This window comes from Ruditapes philippinarum, unplaced genomic scaffold, assembly GCF_026571515.1.
Source record: "Ruditapes philippinarum isolate M1 unplaced genomic scaffold, ASM2657151v2 ctg2072_1_1_1_1, whole genome shotgun sequence".
NCBI classification, from domain to species: domain Eukaryota; kingdom Metazoa; phylum Mollusca; class Bivalvia; order Venerida; family Veneridae; genus Ruditapes; species Ruditapes philippinarum.
The window spans coordinates 98,713-119,706 of NW_026853579.1; the positions used below are offsets into that span (position 1 = coordinate 98,713).

Sequence of the window (20,994 nt, forward strand, 5' to 3'; positions counted from 1 at the left end):
AATATATGATTCAGAAATTTCCGATAGTCAACATATTTCAAAATTCAAAGCTAGATTATGGGGAACTGTACTTTTTGTTCGTAGTCGGAATGTCGCTTCTAAGTCGTAGACTGGAGATATTGCCCATACATTACATATTACATTACGTAAACTCATAGTACAAGTTGAACTAACCCTACTTAAGGTCCAGCATAACTTTTCGCAATCACAACTTTGAATTTGCACAAGTAATTACAGTAAACAGCGTAATGACGTCATTCTATGTATGCCACGCTTTTTTCATTAAGGCACCAGAATATCGTCATTTTAAATTAACATGGGTTGGTTTAAAAGAATTACTAACCGATTGTCGGTGTAAACACAATACAATCCAGTCTGATATGTATGTTAAAGTTGATGAAAAATGAACTATTATTTTGTTTTTTGGTGATAGGATGAAACATTTGTTTTTAAAAGTTTTATGTCTTTTGTTTAATTTCTTTTTATTCCTTAGCGACAGTAAAGGGCGAAAGTCGGATGCGGAACTTAGCTCTGCTTGATAAAATAGCGTCTGCGATCTCCCTTATTTTGCGTTGATTGATCTGTTGAACAAATGAGTTTTCACTAAATGATTTAAAAAAAATCGAAATAAATACTTGCTTTTTGCGTACTTGTTTTAAACATTGTTTAATGTAAAGAACGTTCCTTAGCGACAGTAAAGGGCGAAAGTCGGATGCGGAACTTAGCTCTGCTTGATAAAATAGCGTCTGCGATCTCCCTTATTTTGCGTTGATTGATCTGTTGAACAAATGAGTTTTCACTAAATGATTTAAAAAAAATCGAAATAAATACTTGCTTTTTGCGTACTTGTTTTAAACATTGTTTAATGTAAAGAACGTTCTTCACCTCTTAAACGGTAGAGCGTTTATAATTTTTTTCACATGATTTAGACGTTATGAATTTTAAAATAACTTTGACACTGAATTACATGAAGTATGTTCTTTTCTTTAAAAGTTAACCATTAACTCATCCACAAACTCATGGCTATTTATATTTACAAAATGTAAGTTAAGATTGACCTATATAACAAGGAAGTAATCGATACATAAGTAGTGCAGGATGTTTATGTATATTGTAAAGGTCTAACTGCAGATTTTAAACCATGTTCAACCTAAATCAGCGAAATGCTAAAACAATATATTATTTATTGAATACACAAAGAAGCAAACTTTTGTTGACGGTGGAATGAATCATGAAAGATTTCCAAATTATAATAAACAGATTATTACTCAAATCAGCAAGGTTCGGACAATAAAGCAATTGATAGGCTAATCTTTAGATGTTTATTTAATTTAAGGTAGTTAACTTATTCAAATTAATACTTTAAATACACATGTGATATAATATTTAAACTTCCTAGTCACATTTAAGCAGTAAAGTTAAACGGAAGGTGAAATGAATATCAGTATTTTTGTTATATTAGCTGTGATTATAGCAGGTTTGTCTTTTGTTTTATTGTGTTATTTGATGATATTTTCGATAACATAGAATACAGTTAAAAGTGTACATACTATTTCTAACAAGTGAAAGTGAAAAGTATTGTACTATTGTTGCAAAACATATATAAATGAAACCAATAGAATCATTATAAAATATTTGAATTAAATTGATGTGCATATTGATATTTGAAAAATGCAATACCTTGGTTAAGGATTCAGTAAATAATAAAATATACAACTAATATATAAAATATAATGTATAATAAAGTTACCTTTATCAATTTACTACTCGTACCTGAAAACGAAGCCAGTCTGAAACGCCTTTGTTAATGCAAAACAATTATTGGACGCAGCAAGGTCCACAATAAAAGAAAACTTTCATAATCTTCCACACGTCTTTTAAAAGTTAAAATAAGCAAATTTTGCACGTACTCTACACTTCATGCAAAATATTCCGTCAAAACGACAACATCGTCATTAATCTGACCTCAACCCTTCTCCTCATTCTACCAGAAAGGCGTCTAATGCGAGGTTAATTTTCCATTCTTGGTGCAGAGCTTGTTCCAGTTGTTGCACGTTGACTACAGGTGATTTGTACCATTTCTCAAATGAAATAAAATTTCAGGGGTGGTCATGTCCAATTTGGGGCAAAATGCCGGGTGTGAGAAGAAGGGTTGAGGCTATCATCCGGGCACGTGGTGGTTACACATGTTATAAACATTTTGGCTGTATAATATAATTCCGCAACATTTTCCAAACATATCAACAAGTAAACGCTCCAGCACCATACTTATAAACACTAACATTTTTGGTACAAAAACAACACATTTGCTTACAGTATGCTTCAATAATTTGATCAAGAATAAACTAAACTTATAAATTTACTAGTTTATGATAACTTAATTGGTATTGCTACTTATCAAATTACTATTTCTTAGCTCAATTAAGTCGTCATCTCATGGCAGTGTATTCAATCACAACGTATGTTAATTTTCCGGGGTGTGCTTAACTTATTTCCAGGTGTACATATGTTAGATTCAATTTTTCATTTTTTGTCAGAATCCTTTAAATATTTGATGTGTTCAATAATAGGTTATCTTTTGTAAAAATAAAGTGTATTAAAATGAATTGATAAATTACATACATGTATAACTGAATTTAGGAAATTATTTTTTGTATATAACTTTAACTTTTATTGTTTCAGTCAAAGCATGGCCATGTGTATCACCAATCAGAAAAGTATTCAGTCGTGTCAACACCGATGCTGTTCTTCAATTCACTGCTGACCTTACAAATCTGAAATCACCAAGAATGTTTGAGGTTAGCTTTTTTGACGGTAGGGCTAAGGCTAGAATAACATACATTTCAGACAGAAGTTTCATAACTGATGTATTACCAGGTCTTAACATAACTGGTGATACAGATGGTAATGTAGTTGTTACACTACCTTATATCCAACAAAATGATACAGGCGTTTATATATTGACAACTGCAGGAATTCCTTCAAAATGCAACTGTTTATACATGTTAGGTAAGTACATGATAACAGGTATTTTTGAAATACATTTTTTTCTACAGTTAAAAAACTCAACACGAAAACAAACATGAAATATATACATCAACGTCAGATAATACGAAATGTGACAGAATTGGATGTAATTTAGACAAAAAACTTTTTACTTTTCAAATGTGTATGGAAGTGCAGTTAGCAGATTTTCTTTCATAATATAGAAATACAATTTCTCTATATTGTCTCTGATAAATGCGAACATCCGTTTTGAATAAACTAAATACAGAACTTATTAATTAAAAGCCAAGTTCGTAACAGATAGACGATACGAGATAATAATCAGCCTATGAGCGATTTCCTGACACAGTTGCCAGAAGGTGTACTATTATGTATAAAAGTAGGTATGTACTCAAAGATAATACACACATTCTTCTGCAAGTCATCATTTATGGTGACGGAAAGACGTATTTTCAATTCACAAACATTTTAAGACACCAGGCAATCCGGACAAAGTCTTTCAGCTTATGAACATTTTAGTTCACAACTAGAAACTTCAAATGCGTGTATATCAGAAAAGATCCCGGCTTCGCTGAGATACGTAATCGCGAGCACCCGCCCGTTTAAAAGCAAAAAACAAAAAAAACAACAACGCTTTAGACCTCAGAGCCAAAGAATAGAATCTCAGATACAGTTGTCAGAGGTTGTAATAATAGTTTTGAAAAACTGTTTTATTAAAACTATATGAATTGCAGGTATCCCCAGGAAGCCAACAGTGACAGTGAATAAAACGCCATCTGTAGGAGAAAGTGCAATATTAACATGTAGTAGCACATCAACTACCACACCCAGCAACCACAGCCTCAGTCTGAAATACTCATGGAGAGTAAACAACATAGATAACCCGACTGGTACGAAATACTCATATACGACTAGTAAGGATAAACTAACTGTATCAAACATTTTGAAGGAGGATGCAAATAAACAGTTAACATGTTCAGCTACAGAAGATGTCACTGATGGATACACATCAAGCAGCAGTGAAATATTCTCATTTGACGTGAAGTGTAAGTTAATTTTCTCACTAATTTGTCAATCAAACCGAACCTGCAACATTTTCAATTTTGCCGTGTAGGGCTTTTGTTAGAGATTTCGTTTTCTCTATTTTAAACATCTAAGAATAGAACCGTCATTATATTTGCGAATAAGTATCTGGACTTCATTTAGTCTGTACATGAGGAATAATGATAAAGTAGCACCAAATTGAGCGGTACTCAATTCTCAACACTTAAAAGTGCTGCACTCAAGTATGTCGAAAGACCAGAAAAAATATATATCAACACTAAAGTGAAGTACGGGGCAACTTTTTATGGCCGCCACACATCACTTGACACCTGTTGCTGTTGTGATGTATAAATATCTGGACAAAAGATTAATGGCTTTTTTAAAACAAAAATGATGTTTTTATATTTCCATAAATTGTTCAACCTTTTTACATACTTGTATATGAAATATTTATTAAGACTTACAATAACTAAATGGTCTTTCCTTTAATATTTCATAAAATCAGATGGTCCAGATTTGGTCAGTGTCAACGTAACATCACCATATGTTTTAACTGAAGGAGAGATAATGTCAATAGAATGTACAGCGGACTGTTATCCTGGGTGTACCTATACATGGATTAATGTTACAAGTGGTAAAGTAATCAATTCTAACGATGATACATTATATATCGAATCAGTCGACAAGTATATGATAGGAGATTACCAATGCAAAGCTAAAAACACCGACTCCTCGTATTCCAAATCTGCTGATGTTATTGTCAGTGTCAATATAAAAGGTACGAGTAATATTCTGAGTTACTTTACTCTTTCATTTGGATAATAATCAATGTTTTTAATTATTATTTTTTTTTAAAGAATTGCCTTGTGCAAGACAATATCTTGTCTTATTATATTTCTAAACTTGCTTTGTTAAATTTAAATGCTAAAATCAAGAGAATAATAATACTTCCAACAACTAGATTACAAATGAGTAGTAAAAATCTATTTCTTCCAGAACGAACACTGGTGAAGTTGTTTTATGTTGGCAACAACGTTAGTCAGTCAATGATGATCGTCAAGGAGCATACTGTTGATATCAGATTAACATGTGAAGTCAGTGGGGACCCTGCTTTGAATGTTACAATTATGTTTAATGACAAAATTTTAAAAGAACAAGACAATACAAATTCTTTGACATATATCATCAAGACAGCGTCTTGCTTTGATAGCGGCGAATATAAATGTGAAGCAAGAAATCAGAAACAAGAAATCTCACACAGATACGTATCACTGTTTGTCAGATGTAAATATTTCTCTTACTAATTAATGAGTAAAGGATAAACTTATTTAATACATTGTAATGGTAGGAAAATAAATGTAAAGATGTAATGATTTTAAAATGCTTACCTTTATTCAGTAAAATATGTGGTAAGATAATGTATCTGAAAGATCAACAGCTGCACTTGAACATAAGTTTGTGTAATTTTTTTATGGTTTAACTCAACACATAAACTCAAAGCAAAATTATATAAAAAAAGGAAACACATTTAATAACTTACAGTAAATTTACAACAAAAATGTTTTAACGAAATAGGAATTTTTAAAACACTTGTCATAATAGTTTCAATTTTGCCGGTTTTGGTGTTCGTTAGGGATTATTTTTTCCCTCTATTTAAGAATATTTTGTAATAAAATTAGCTACAATTATATTTTATTATCCTATGTTTGTTTTAAAGGTTCACCACGCTCACTTCGGAAAACCCAAGAGAATATCACAAGTTTACTAGGTACACCTGTTACATTGACATTCGTAGCGCTAGCATATCCTGAGCCAGGTCCGAATGGATTTACTTGGTTCAAAGAGATAGGATCAAGGTGGACTCAAGTTTTAAGCAATGAAGACTATAAAATTTCTTCGTCCGGTTTAGAAAGCAATCTTACAATTTTAAGCGTTTCCAAAGCTGATTTTGGGCAATACCGTGTGTCTGTTGAGAACAGCATTGGTTCTTATAACCAATATATTTTCCTTGTAAGACAAGGTAAGTGTTTGAAATAGTGTATGAATTAATAAGTTTTATACATACATTTGTTTTGTATAACATTATTTGATATTTGTTATATTTAGAAAAGTTTTGTTAGAAATATGTTTAATATTCTATGTTATATTTTGGTTTTTATATCAGACAAATATTGTAGTATTCCTTTTATACATTGGTTCCTCAGAAATGTCACTCATGTATCAATATCACAAACATGATTCGTTTATATTTTTTTTCAAATTTATTAAACGGCTGTAAACAATGAATGTTATCTTTTATCCAAAGTTGAATAATCGTTTTGTTTTTAACTTTTAAGATTTACATAATATTAGTTCGGGAGTCAGCCAAGAAGAATGTGATTGTGGTAGTATAGTGGCGATTGCTATAGTCTGTGGAGTCCTCACTGTTATTGTAACAACTTATGCTGTATCAATTACAATTTTATGGAAACGAAATGTCTCAATCAATAAGAAAAGAAGAACAACAGTTACTAAGAAAGGTGCGCATGTTCATAATCTTTTACATTACACATTAATAGTAACATGCTTGGAAGGAATATTTTATGCATTATAATATATTTACAATGATTACATTTTTATTATCCTTTTCTTGTACAGTGTAAGATTATATAAAATGGTATGATTATCTTGTGTTTCAGACAAAGACAGTGTGGTCGGCTCAACTCAACAACAGTACGTATACACGTTATATGGATGTAATGTATCGATATCCTTATAAATAAACAATCGCATTACTTCTAGAAAAAACACTTCCTTAATTTAAATCGTAAATGATAAAATTCTGTATTTCGTAATAATGTCCACCTCTTGACAAATATTTGATTACAATGTATACAGAACTGACATCAATGAATGTAATGCTTTAATTTCAATTTTAATAATACTGTACGTTTGTAACGTCGTTTTTCATAGGATAATATTATCAATATAAATGACAGCAGTCGATATATAAAGTAATTTTAATTTGTTCTCTAATAAAGAATGTTTGCGTATTATAAAACGTTATAAAGATTCTTCACATGTTATATTGCCTATATAAACGGTTATTTGTAATATAATTCAAGTCGTTATATACTAGTATTCAAACAACCGTTTATATTGGGGCATATAACATGTTAAAATTCTTTATAATTAATGATTGAATCTAGCATTGACGTTAAAGTAACTCAGAACCTTTAAGGTACGTTTATGGCATATGTATGGAATAATTGATGGGAAAAGTATTTAAAAGCATATTTTACTTTCTTTCTCTAGACACTATGACAGTGTGGCGTATACAACAAACGACCAGGACATACAAGGACATGTTTTGGGTACAGACGACTCAAGCAAGACACAATATACAGATCTGGATGACTTTTCTCGTGAAAAGAGAGACAATTTGTATGACGCAATTAAAAAAGATTAAAATACAAACAAGATGAATGTTTCATTTTCTCATGCATAAATAGAGATGATGTTTAAATGACACTCTGATTCTTTTGGAATGAGACAGCTATTTATATTGTTGTTTTAAGATGTGAACAAACTGGAAATTAAATTTGTTTTAGGAAATCTTAGGGTACAATTCGATACCTCATATATGTAATCATTTGTATTTGATTATCATTTGCTAAAACCATTCACTGGTAATGACCATCCTTGACACGTAATCTTATAACTATAGGCTAAAGCGTTTATTTATTGTAATTTGCCGAAAAATCTTAAAGTGGTAAAGACCATATAATCTTATGACCATACCACAAGTATTATAATTTGAAAATCTGTTTAGATTATATTTTATAATTCAATACTCAGTTTGATAAAATTCCTTAAGCAACTGAGAACATTATCAAGCAAACGTCTAGCTGACATTTGTTTATGTACAATGTATACAGAACTATGAAATAAGTAATTAGTAAAGGATGGATTGGGGCGTCCGTGGCCGAGTGGTTAAGGTCTTTGACTTAAAACCACTTGCCCCTCTCCGCTGTGGGCTCGAATCCCGACAGGGAATTTAGATTCTTTCATGTGAGGAAGATATCCAGCTAGCTTACGGAACGTCGGTGGTTCTACTCAGGTTCACTATCATGCCTGAAAAAACGCAAGGAAGGGATCCTGAGGTTTTCCTCCACCAGTAAAGCTGGAACGTCGTCAAATGACCTAGACTGTGTCGGTGTGACGTAAAACGCAATCAAACAAACAAAATGTTGGTTTTCCACGACCAAGTATCTTTCTTAAAGATGCTTCTTGTTAGCAGTTTATGGCAACCTTTGTTTGCTTTAATTTCGAAGGACCACAGGTGTGTTCATATTAATCTTGTAGTAAAACAGTCTTTATCGCAACATTACCTTTTTAATTTCATTAGCTATATAGATTGATATATATTACATGTTGTTGAATCACTGTGCCCCTGTTAAAGTTACTTTTCTTTCTCAATTATGGCACTGGATTTTGATGTATACATGTATATCTCGTTTGAATGATCGTTTATCTTATTTAGTCCTAGAATCTCATTACAAACATGTATGCGACACTGTAGGTGAAATGTATTATTCTCATTTCTTATACATCACTTTCAGATACAGAGTGGTTTATACTTGAAATGGCCATATTAAACATATGATAAAACATATTTTTCATGTTATAATATAACGAATTTTTAGATATCACTCGATACTCAAATAAATTAAAGATTTGTTTTCAAAATATATAGGTTTTGAACGCCGCCATTCCTTGCTGATCTTGTTTATCATATTACATCAGTTCATCAATGTTTGGGTGATCAACAAACATTATTGAACATAGCAATTTTGAAGAGAGTGACAACATTATTGGTTTTAGGTCATTGAGCTTAGCATAAACTACTCATCTACAAATCATTTTGGTATGCGTTCAAATAAGGTTATCTTACATGATATCTCACTATGTGTCAGACCTTTATGTACTTTTGTCATTAGGAGCTTTTGTACAAAATTGCAATCAAAAATCAAAGTTTGCACTTGAGAAATAATGAATAGTGTAGATGTAGTAAATTATCCTTGTAAACATTCTTTTCTATTCTTAGACTAAAAGTGCAAGAGAAACTCAATTGATTTTTTATGACTTTGTTTACGACTGTTTTCCTTTGTCCTTTACCTACCTAAATGTCTTCGAATCAATTTGATTGATGCAAAATTAGTACAAAAAAGATTGTCGTATTTGTATTTGTGTAGTTTTCTGTTGAGGAGTATTTTAATTGATGTTAAAAATGGAAATTGAAAATGTTGTTGATCCTGAGCATATGAATTATTAAGATTTTTATCTAGGATGTTTATCACATTTTGTAACAACAACGAGCCTTATTAGATGCTTTGAAATACATGTATGTCATTGTTATGTTATAACAGGTATTTTAAAATAATATATTACAAAATATCTTGTTAATTGTAAAACGTCTAATCGAAACATTCGATATAGTTACGCTTATTCAGATTTTACTGATTTCACATGTGATTTTCGGAGTTGATCATAAATCGAAAAGAATTGTTTAACAACTATTAGATGTTTTTAAAGAGATATTACATTTGACAACAAAAAGTAGGAGATTATTTAAAATGATAAAAACTGTACAAATAATGTTACATTTAAAACAAAATAAAAAAGATATATATGTAGCTACAATTTTGCTGAATAAAAAATAAATTTAATAATAAGACACATAGTACAAGGTGAATTGTAATAAAACCTATCCATCTATCTTAGATGTCCGCCTAATCCAATAAGGAGAGCATCGGATTTGTACTCAAGGGGTCGCTTGGTCAATGCTTTGGTGAGTTTAATGGTCATTACCTCTCACCAATCATTCAGGAGTCATATGTGATTATTAGCCGGTCACATACAATGAAATTTATGGTAATTATTGATTAGTTATCAAGAAAAATTGGTTACATGGACCGATCGCCTAGATATGATAAAATGTGTAACAATCGGCGTTAAAACTAAATGAAGAAACAAGTATCTTAGATGTCATAAAATCCTAGCATGATAAACATAATTTTCGTCGGTTCTAAAAATACAAGCATTACAGTCCATTAAAAGATTAACGCAGGTAAACATAGGAAAACTTGAAGTGATTAACCAAATAATTACTAATGAATTTATACACATTATATTTTACGAGATGTTTTCTTCGTTTGACTCTATAACTCGATACATAAAACCTTTTCAGCTAGTGGGTTCGAAACCTGGTTTTAACTCTTTCATTTTTTTTGTAATATTTACTGCTGAGATTAAAATAAATATATGATTACGCATATGAACTTAAAGATATTGTATTTCTGTCTCTCCTAAAATTTTAAAATATTTATACATTAATGATAAGAAAAAAAAGGAAAATATATAGGGGGATAAATGAGATTAAGATACTTTAGATAAAAAGTTCAATGACAGATAATCGATTAAAATAATAAACGCATTTTGATAATGTAGGTTCGTATATAAATAATACTGGAGTACCCCTCAGCTTTCTTGAAGCCCATTAGCCTTTTGCCATGAAGAAGGTTCTTTCAGAGGTTAGTGCTCTACCGATTAAGCTATTGCGCCATTTCATCCTCACTTTTACAATTATCTGTTAAAAGCACAATCAGGACGTGCAACAATGCATTTACCTATATAGTATTAAAATGGACTGTTCCGTACTATAAATAAATATGAAGACATTTCTGTTGATCGTGATCGGATTATAGTGTCATAAAGAATGTTAATTTGATTTATTTTTTCAAAATATAATCACAATATTCAGCTATTTTGCTGGCTATTCCAACCCTTTACATGACCACCTTAATATTTAATAACAATTATTGTAAAACCTTGAGAAACAAAATAAATATCAGTTTCCAGAACAAATACACTTGCATACAATATATTATTATGGCAGCATGTTTTTACTGTTTTTGAAAAGCTATATTAAGTGGAATCCAATCTGTCTCAGCAGAATTAAAGGAGACGATACATATAGGAACCAATTAAGGTAAACGTGCTTAAAAGAATAAATATAATGAAAGGTTAAAAAGAGTTAAGAATCAAGAACAATTTTTCCTTCTCAACGCGAAAATATTTTAAGTATTGTAGTGTGAACATGCCCGGGGAACCTTAAAAAATGCGTCACTTGCAGTGTTACCAATTTGATTTATCTTTAAGATCACAAACAAGTTTGAATTAATACAAAATTAAACATACCTTATTTTAAGAATATGCCTTAGGAGCACTTAATATGTTTAAGCATAAATTACGGCCTTGAGATGAAATGTTTTATTGTTCTTAGTGATGCTAGTGTAGAAACACATATGCTTTTAAACTAGGTAACGGTGTCTTAATGTATTAAAATGCAACACATTACTACCTATGTAAATTGGTTAATGACAATAAGTATAAGCAGTTAGAATGTTGTAATTCGAACACGTGTTATGAAATAATTTATGAAAGGAAATCCTGAATAAGTTTACCAGGGGCGTCCGTGGCCGAGTGGTTAAGGTCGTTGACTTCAAACCACTTGCCCCTCTGGGCCTCATCGCTTTGGGTTCGAATCCCGACAGGGACTTTTGATTCTTTCATGTGAGGAAGCTATCCAGCTTGCTAACGGAACTTCAGTGTTTCTACTCAGGTGCCCGTTCGTGCCGGAAATAATGCACGAAATGGCACCTGATGTCTTCTCCACAAGTAAAGCTTGAATGTCGCCATATGACCTATATTGTATCGATGTGACGTCAAACCTTAACAAACAAACAAACAAACAATTCAAGCAAAGAAATAATAAGTTTACCAGTGGTATAATGTCTCTATATATTCCAATGATTATATTTGAATTGATTATCTTAAAATCCGAATTGCATAGGGTTTAAAAATTTTTTCCTCTGACATATATGATTAAAAATGTTAAGAACCAATGTGCATTTGCAAGGTGTCTGTAAACATGTGCGATCAATTTGAATAAATACTTCTCCGGGTCGTATTAATTCACTTTTCGAAACAAATAAGGTTATTAGTTTCCGCGAATACGATCAAATCACTAAATTCTACTAAAAATATAAAACTTTTTTGAAATAATAATTTTAAATATGTTCACCATTTCTTTATCATATAATCTCATATTAAAAGTTGGATATTGTACGCTGCAACTTCACTGTTAAGAAGCATTTATGTAAAACAAAGAATGATACTATAAAAATAAAATGCAAACATAACAAATAAAACAATAACAAAACAATAAAAACGAATAAATAGTAGTTTTCTTTTTTGCATTGTATAGTTATGTATTCACATTTTGATGCGTTTATAAAATAAAAGGTTAAATGCACACTTCCGGTGATTATATATATAAACAAACATGCAGTTAGTGGTCTTAATTTAAGTTTTTCTTGCAAAGACGTCTGCTGAATGTTACTTTACCCTCTCTGAATATCTGAAATTATTCACAAGATAACGGTATATTGCATTATGAATGAAACCACTGTGAAGATTTTTAAAAGGTTTCTCATAATCAAATATATAGTAATTGGTGAATCATTTTTCAGGATAAATTATTTTCTAAAGAATGACCACATCTCTCTTTCTGACCTAAATTTTGTTGTCATGGACTTCCCACTTTATAAAAACAACATTTTTTTCAATTTTCCCATTTCCGTTGGATAAATATATTCGGCATGCCATTTATTTGTTATTAGCTTCAAAAAGACCCTGATATACCAAAGAATGTTTAGACATTATTCATTATTCAGATCTATATTTGACTAAATAAAGTAAAACATACCAAAACATTTTATATCTATTCATCTTTGTTGGGTGATCAACAAACATTACTGAACATAGCAACTTGTTTGATTTTTGTTGTCACCCAAAGAAAGTAACGACAGTGTTTCTTTAACGTCAATGTGCTAAGAATAAACTACTCAACATCTCATCATTTGGGTAGGCGTTCGAATAATTTTATCTTACAAGATATGGGTTGGTGTAAGACCCTTTGGGTACTGGTTTGTCATCAAGAGCAGACGTTATAATATTTTAATGCAAAGTTTACACATAAAAAAATGAATAGTACAGATGCAGTAAAAGTACTCTTGTGCACATTCCTTAAAAGTGCTAGAGAAAGTATTTTGTTTTTTTATGATTTTGTTTACGACTGTTTTCCTTTGTCCTTTACCTACCTAATTTGATTTTGTTAAATAATCTTAAAGCTTGTTGATTCAACTACTAGACATTAGTTATCTTATCAACCATTCATAAAAAAATGTGTGGTTTTATGAAACCAATCATTTCCATGGTACGTGAAAAGTTAAAAAAAAGTCCACGAATAAATTTGATTGACGCAAAATTAGTACAAAGTAAAATAATTTAGTGTTTGTGTGGGAGTGTAATGAACTTTTTGCTTTCTCTTGAGATAATTTCTTAATTGACGTTTAAATGGAAATTGAAAATGTCGTTGACCCTGAGCATATGAATTATTAAGATTTTTTCAGTCTTGGATGTTTATTACATTTTGTAACAACAACGTGCCTAATAAGATGCTTTGAAATACATGTACATGTATGTCATTGTAAAGTTAAAACAGGTATTTTAAAATAATATGTTACAAAAAATCTTGTTCAAAATATAGAAAAAAATTGTAAAACGTTCAATCGAAATCTTCAATTTAGCTACACTCATTCAAATTTTACTGATTTTCACTTGTAGAGAGTTGGTCATAAATCGAAAAATGTACTTTTAAAGATTTTAATAAAATGTTACATTTTTACAGACTATGAAGAACTGTCTAATTACATGTGAAGAAATGTTACAAGTAATGTTACAAAATATTTTATGAAAAAAATAAAAAATAGAACCAACTGTGTTCGATAAACTCCTCCTTCTCAATTGATGTCGGACATTGAGTATAATGGTCATAACTTCTCACCAATATGTGATTATTAGCCGGTCAAGCACAAGTAAATTTACAGGTTATTTGTCCAGGAAGGTCGGTGGCATGGACCATGGCCGCTTAGATATGATAAAAAACTGTGTTTCAATCGACGTTAAAATCATAAAAACAAACAAGTATCATAAACGGAACATGGTCATAAAAATGTAAAACGATATATTTGTTTACGATTTAATTAAAAGATGCAGCTATTTCCCGGACTATTTCAAAGAAGAGACGCTCATATACAAGACAACAACAAATATTGTAAAATCCTTAGAGGCAGAATCAGCTTCCAGAATAGATACACTTGCATACGATCTATTAGGACAGCATTTTAGCGCTGTTTGAAATGCTATATTTAGTTTAATCCGATCTGTCTCTGCAGAATTAAAGGAGACGATACTTTTATAGGAACCATCACAGTAAACGTGTTTTAAAGAATTAATATCAGTGTCTGGCTAAAACAAGTTAAAGTATCATGACCAATATTTCCTCCTAAACGCCAAAATTACTTAAATGATGTAATGTGAACATGCCTGGGGAACCCTAAAAATAAAGCGTTACTTGCAGTTTTGCCAATCTTTAAGATCACAAACGTGTTTGAATTAAATCAAAATTGAACACATCTTATTTTAAGAAGATACCTTGGTCCAGCACTTAATATGTTTAAGCATAAATTACGGCCTTGAGATTAAATATATCACTGTTCTTAGTGATGTTAGTGTAGACACACAAACGTCTTGTACACGTGGTAACAGTGTCTTAATGTATTACAAAGCAACAAAATACTACCTATGAAAATTGGTTAATGACAAATAAGTATACAAGAAAAGCATTGATGCAAAGCATCAAAGGGCGTCCAAGCAAGAAATGCAGAAAGTGAAGATGAACTTGTAGACATATGATGACAAGATATTCTTATAAACTTATAAACTTTTCAATGGTTAATTGGTTTTTACCAGAATGAACGGACGAAAGACATTGTTCATTATGAACTTTGATTGGCATGCTAGAGATTAGAATATTTTTATATTATTTCTTAATGATCGTGATTATTAACAGCAACGGATATACATGTATACAATAATTTATAATCCATATGTGTAACACATGATCAACACCACAATTGTGTAATTGTCCCTTATTATGTTATCGCTATTAGCAAAGACCCCCTTTAATGGTATCTGTTCACACTTAGTAAAAATATGACACTAGTTATATTACCATGTTGATCATGTTGAGCATAATTGTTTTATAATACAATAATTGTAATATCTATTTTAATATACTTTTTTTACATATTTTATGAATATTGTTTTCTTTTTCTTTTTTGTGTTTAATGTGCTATTTTAATACTGAGTTTTTACGTTTACTACTCTTTTTTTATTAAAATTGTAAAATAAATTTTAAGAATTCAATTGTCATATTGACCGACGATTATAAGTCAAAACTTAACTGGAAAAAGTCAGTAAATTATGGTTAATCTTTCAATATATAATATTGTTTATTCTTAAACCATGTACATGTACATTTGTATTTTTCTTTATCATTTTTTAAATTATCAATCAATTGAATAATTCATAAAATTTAATTTGTAACTTTGAATAATTCCTCGGCATCTTTACTAAACACGAATAACAAATTAAATGAATTGTTTCAAAGTTGATAGTGTCATATTAATACCATAAAAATGTACCTTTTTCTCAATTATTGTACATATTTATTGTTTTTATCTCATATAGATAAAATGAAACATGCTATTGTTGTTGTTGTTTGGGTTTTTTTTTTCGAATTGTATGTTTATGTATAATAATAATCAATAAGTTTGAGAGTTGATCTATGTTTATTAATTATTGTAACCAAACTAAGTGACAAACAGTCATTTTGGAAAAAAAAGCTTATTTATCTGTAAAATATTTGTTCTGTTCTGTAACGAAAAACCGAGAGAGACCGGACAATAAACGTGTGATACTATTCGCCGGTCACTAGTAAATCCCGGTCAAAATAGACCGGGAGAGACCGGGAATTAGAGATAGGAGTACATCCCTCTATAAATAGATTTTCGGAATGTTTAGGTCATCAACTCGTCATTCTATTTTAACATACCCTAATAACCCACTGTGTACTACAAAATGATAAATAAAAAACCCGAAGAGACGGAAAAGGTTATTTCATTTGAAAATGTTTGCATTGCGAAATTCTCCAGTTCGCTATTCATTGTACATATCGCGACATTTCATTTTTAATTAATAATAATCAAGCACCCTCATACCGATCGGAATGATCGGCTTTTATTATGACCGACTAAAAGGCTCGAGAAGTTGCTGTCGCCCTTTTTCATTCCGTAAGCGCGCGCGGACGCCAATAAGCAGTTAGAATCTTGTAATTCGAACACATGTTACGGAAGGAAATTCTGAATAAGTTTACCAGTGGTATAATGTCTCTTATTATTCCAATGATGATATTTGATTTGATTATCTTAAAATCTGAAATGCATTTGAAATCATTTTTCTCTGACATATATGATGTTAAGAACTGAATGTACATTTGCAAGGTGTCTGTTAACATGTGCGATCAAAATGAATTATTACTGCTAAGAATTTCGGGTCGAATGAACTGACTTATGGAAAAAATAGGGTTAAGAGGTCAGTTATTAGTTTCTGCTAATGCGATCAAATCACTAGATTCTAATTAAAATAATACAACTTTTTAAATAAAAATTTTGAATATGATCACCATTTTGTTATCAAATAATCTCATATTATACAACCTATTGATTCTTAATGATTGTTTTTGATTGATCAAAAATATAAATTGCTGAAGTTTCGTTTTGATGATCATATATAAGAAATAATAAACCATTCTATATACATGTATACGAGGGACGGTCAGAAAATATCCGGACTTTTCATGCTCCTCTCTTTCCACGTGCAGCTATATACACACATTATATATTGGTGAAAACTACATTCATTCGCCAATAACGTGGTCAGTTTATTTTCAATGATAGTTGTGTATACACAGTATTTTACCTTTTGATATATGATAGGTGTTTCGTCTATTATGGACTCTTTGTAAGAGGAACAACGCTCTGTAATAAAGTTTCTGGTTGCAGAAGGTGAAAAGCCCTGCCACATCTTTCAGAGGCTTAAAATTTTTTTTCTGATAAATGTGTATCACGTTCAACCTTCTACAACTGAGTTTCTCAGTTTCGTGAAGGCAGAACAAGTTTTTGTGACAGGCCTAGGACTGGGCGGCCAGATGAGGCGGTGACCCCAACAATAGCAGCAAATGTTAAAGCTTTTGTCAACAAAAATCGTCGAGTAACTTTGGAGGAGGTAGCCAACAAGTTTAGCATCGGTAAGGCATCGGCACACAAGATTTTACACGAACACCTAGGCATGAGCAAGGTAAGTGCCAGGTGGGTGCCTAGACAGCTGTCCGCAGATCAAAAGGCAACCAGAGTAACCAATGCATAAGAACATTAAAGTCGTTTTAATCGTGAAGGAGATAAGTTTTTGAACCGCATTATCACTGGAGATGAGATGTGGGTTCATTTTTCCGAACCTGAGACAAAAGCTCAGTCAAAGCAGTGGAAACGAGCTGGTTCCCCACCACCTCCTAAAATGTTTAAGCTTGCTCCTTCGGCTGGCAAAGTCATGCTTGTTGCCTTTTGGGAAAATATCATACTTTCAATTTTTCCAATTCCGTTTGGTTAATATATTCATGCCATTTACTTTTTGAGCTTCTGTGCTACACTTTGTTCTTTTTCATCAACATTGCACAACAGAAACTGATATTTATTTACCGTATATCAGTTTTATTGCCCTTTTTAACATGGAAGCTTTATGAACCAATGCGGTCTTATTATCTATTGTAGTTATATTATATATTGTAGTTATTCATTTATTTATTGATATAGTATCACTTGCGGTATTTTCCGAGGTAGTAGAAAGCTCTACGTGACCACACTCCTTTGTAAAAAATGAATGTTAACAATTTTAAATTGAGGATGCTAAAGGGAAGAGTATAAAATAAAAATAATTTCATACAGATAGGCCAAAATAAATGAATAAATAACATAATGTTATCTAAATCTAAGAATTTCTGGCCATTAAATCTTAGATATATAACTCGAGGGAATTCACAAGGTTAAAAAAGTGTGCTTATCTTTACTATATCAACTGCATTGAAATAATCGAAGACATGGACCTTAGTCCAAAGGATAATCATGATGGTTACAAATGGTTGTCGAAAAAAATATCATATTTTAGACGAATATTTATCAAATAATTTAATAAAATCATTTTTTCACGAGAAAATAAACTGATTAGAGCCGCAAAGTAAGTTTTATTATGGTCATAATTAAGTTTTATTGCATCGGTCGTCTTACCCTTTTGCTTGAATTGATATTAGTGTAGTGGTGGGGTTTTCAACAAGAAACACTTGGAAACGTTTATAGATTTATTCTATAAAGAATAAAACCTGTAACAAGTAAAATAAGTATGAGACATCACAATACAAATAAATATTTTACAAGACAAATACATTTCACAAAATACATAATACAGAATATTACACAACAATTCAAATTACAATAAAAACAATTTCACAAATAAATATATACAAATATACATACCAGGCTTGTAATAGAAGAAATCTAATTGAATTATAGAAATCAGAATCAAGTATTTCTATAAAGAAATTACTGAAAGTTAAATATATTTTAAAGTTGTTTTCACTTCGAAAGCGAGACAAGGAGTGGTCTGAGTTACTAAGAAATGTTATATTCCAGAACCAAATCATCTAAAAATAACTTGCATACCAAAACCAATCATCCATCACTCAACTTGCAAAACCAGTTCAATCACCCATACAAAAGGAACAAAGACAAACATGAACACATAACACCACAATAGATTTGGTTTGGCCTTTAAGGGAAATTACTACCGTATTTATTATAAATTGAGAACTTAGCTTAATTTAACCTTATCTACATTAGGCTAGTGAAAAGTACATTCAAATGGTCTGATATTTTCATAGAATATTAAAATTTGGACGCATCAATTCTAACGTAATTTAAAAGAAATTTCTATTTCACATTAAGTCATTACATTTGGACTGTTAGAATCCGTTTAAAAGACAGCAAATAAAAACGCGTTTGATATTTATGTTTTTTGTATGAATATATGTAAATGCTAGACGTGAAAATGATTCAAATTAAGATGCAAACTTTAAAAGAAAATTACCCATTTATATTTTGAAACTTTTTTTATCTTAACAAAATATTTACAAACAAAGACCGACAGTCAGCAATCGACTGTTTCACTGACGTTCGACTAGCCATCGAGTTTGCTGGGGTCAAGAACCACCCGAAGTGAACTACAAAACAAATGACGACCAAAAGAAAAGGTCGTCTTGTTGCGTTCTGCATTTAAAATTTATACAGTGCAGTTTACAACTGCTAATCTAAATGACATTAATTGCCTATTTTTCGGTCGAAGGGCGTTTAAAATCAGATTGAATTCCTGTAAAATTTCCAGGGAAGAAATAAATATAAGTAGAATTTTCATTGGTCATTTTAAAATTTCAAACTGAAACATTTGAATCTCATTGGCCATTCTAAAATAATCAAAATAATATAGAGGATCTCTTTGAAACGGTTTACGCATCTAAATTTTAATTAATCTGAAGAAGTCCATAAACGAAATTTCTATTTGAGTGTTCCAGATTTTTCTTTAGTTCTTTCATTTTTAAGTTTAATTTTATTATATATTTAAATTCTGTTTAAGCAGGTTTCCTCCCACATGTTATTCTATATACATATATATTATATTGCTTTTAAAATCTCATTATTGTGTTTTAATTGTGTCGAAAATAACAAGGCCAACAATAACGTTGACGAACCCGTATACTCATGCGCATGAAAATATCGAAAAACACGCACACGCGCACACATATGCGCAAACCGAATACATCCGGTTATCTCTCGGTTATTTATTTTTAAAATAAGTGATTGATAAAAATTTTAAAATTTTAATATATGTTTGCATATTTTATTTTTGAAATATGATTCAGAACCTTCTGATAGTCAAAATATTTCAACATCCAAAGCTAGATTATGGGGTACAGTACTTTTTGTTCGAAGTCGGAATGCCGCTTCTGCGTCGCAGACGAAAGATATTGCCAATATATTACATATTACATTATATTATAATTAACTCTTAGTACAGTTTGTTGGACTAACACCACTTAAGGTCCAGCATAACTTTTCGCAATCACAAATTTGAATTTTCACAAGTTATTACAGTAAGCAGCGTTATGACGTCATTCTATGTATGTCACGCTCTTTTCATTTGGGCACCAGAATAACGTCATTTTAAACTAACATGGGTTGGGTTTCAAGAATAACTAACCGATTGTCGGTGTAAACACAATACAATCCATTCTGATATGTTAGTTAAAGTTGTTGAATAATTAATATTTTTTTTTGATACTAGTAATAGGATGAAACATTTGTCTTTTAAAGTTTAATTTCTTTTAATTCCTTAACGACTGTAGAGTGCAAAAGTCGGCTCTGTGTGTGCACTAAATGAGATAAAAAATAATTGAAATGAATACTCGCATTTAAAGGTTTTCATGACGCTAGTATTATATATTGGACAGCGAACTGCATAATTTTTTAAACATTGTTTAATGTAAAGAATGTTCTTCACCTCTCAATTACAAAAGGTTGTCGTCGATAGAGAGCGTTTGTAATATTTTTCATATGATTTAGACGTTATGAATTTTAAAATAACTTTGACACTGAATTACATCAAATATGTTTTTTTCTTTAAAAGTTAACCATTAACTCATCCACAAAACCTATGACCATTTATATTTACAAAATGTAAGTTAAGATTGACCTATATAACAAGGAAGTAATCGATACTGAAGTAGAGCAGGATGTTTATGTCTATTGTAAATGCATAACTGAAGGTTTTAAA

At 30.8% G+C, this 20,994-nt stretch overlaps 1 protein-coding gene across 1 annotated transcript; it reads left to right on the forward strand.

Moving 5' to 3' along the window:
* The first annotated feature begins 1,398 nt into the window (after window positions 1–1,398).
* On the forward strand, window positions 1,399–9,068 carry LOC132737249 (peroxidasin homolog). The gene is made up of 9 exons (XM_060724506.1): window positions 1,399–1,477; window positions 2,683–3,009; window positions 3,741–4,052; window positions 4,556–4,828; window positions 5,047–5,334; window positions 5,768–6,070; window positions 6,387–6,569; window positions 6,729–6,762; window positions 7,345–9,068. The coding sequence occupies exons 1-9, from the start codon at window positions 1,435–1,437 to the stop codon at window positions 7,496–7,498; spliced, it is 1,917 nt and encodes a 638-aa protein (XP_060580489.1). The 5' UTR covers window positions 1,399–1,434; the 3' UTR covers window positions 7,499–9,068.
* Window positions 9,069–20,994: the final 11,926 nt, after the last annotated feature.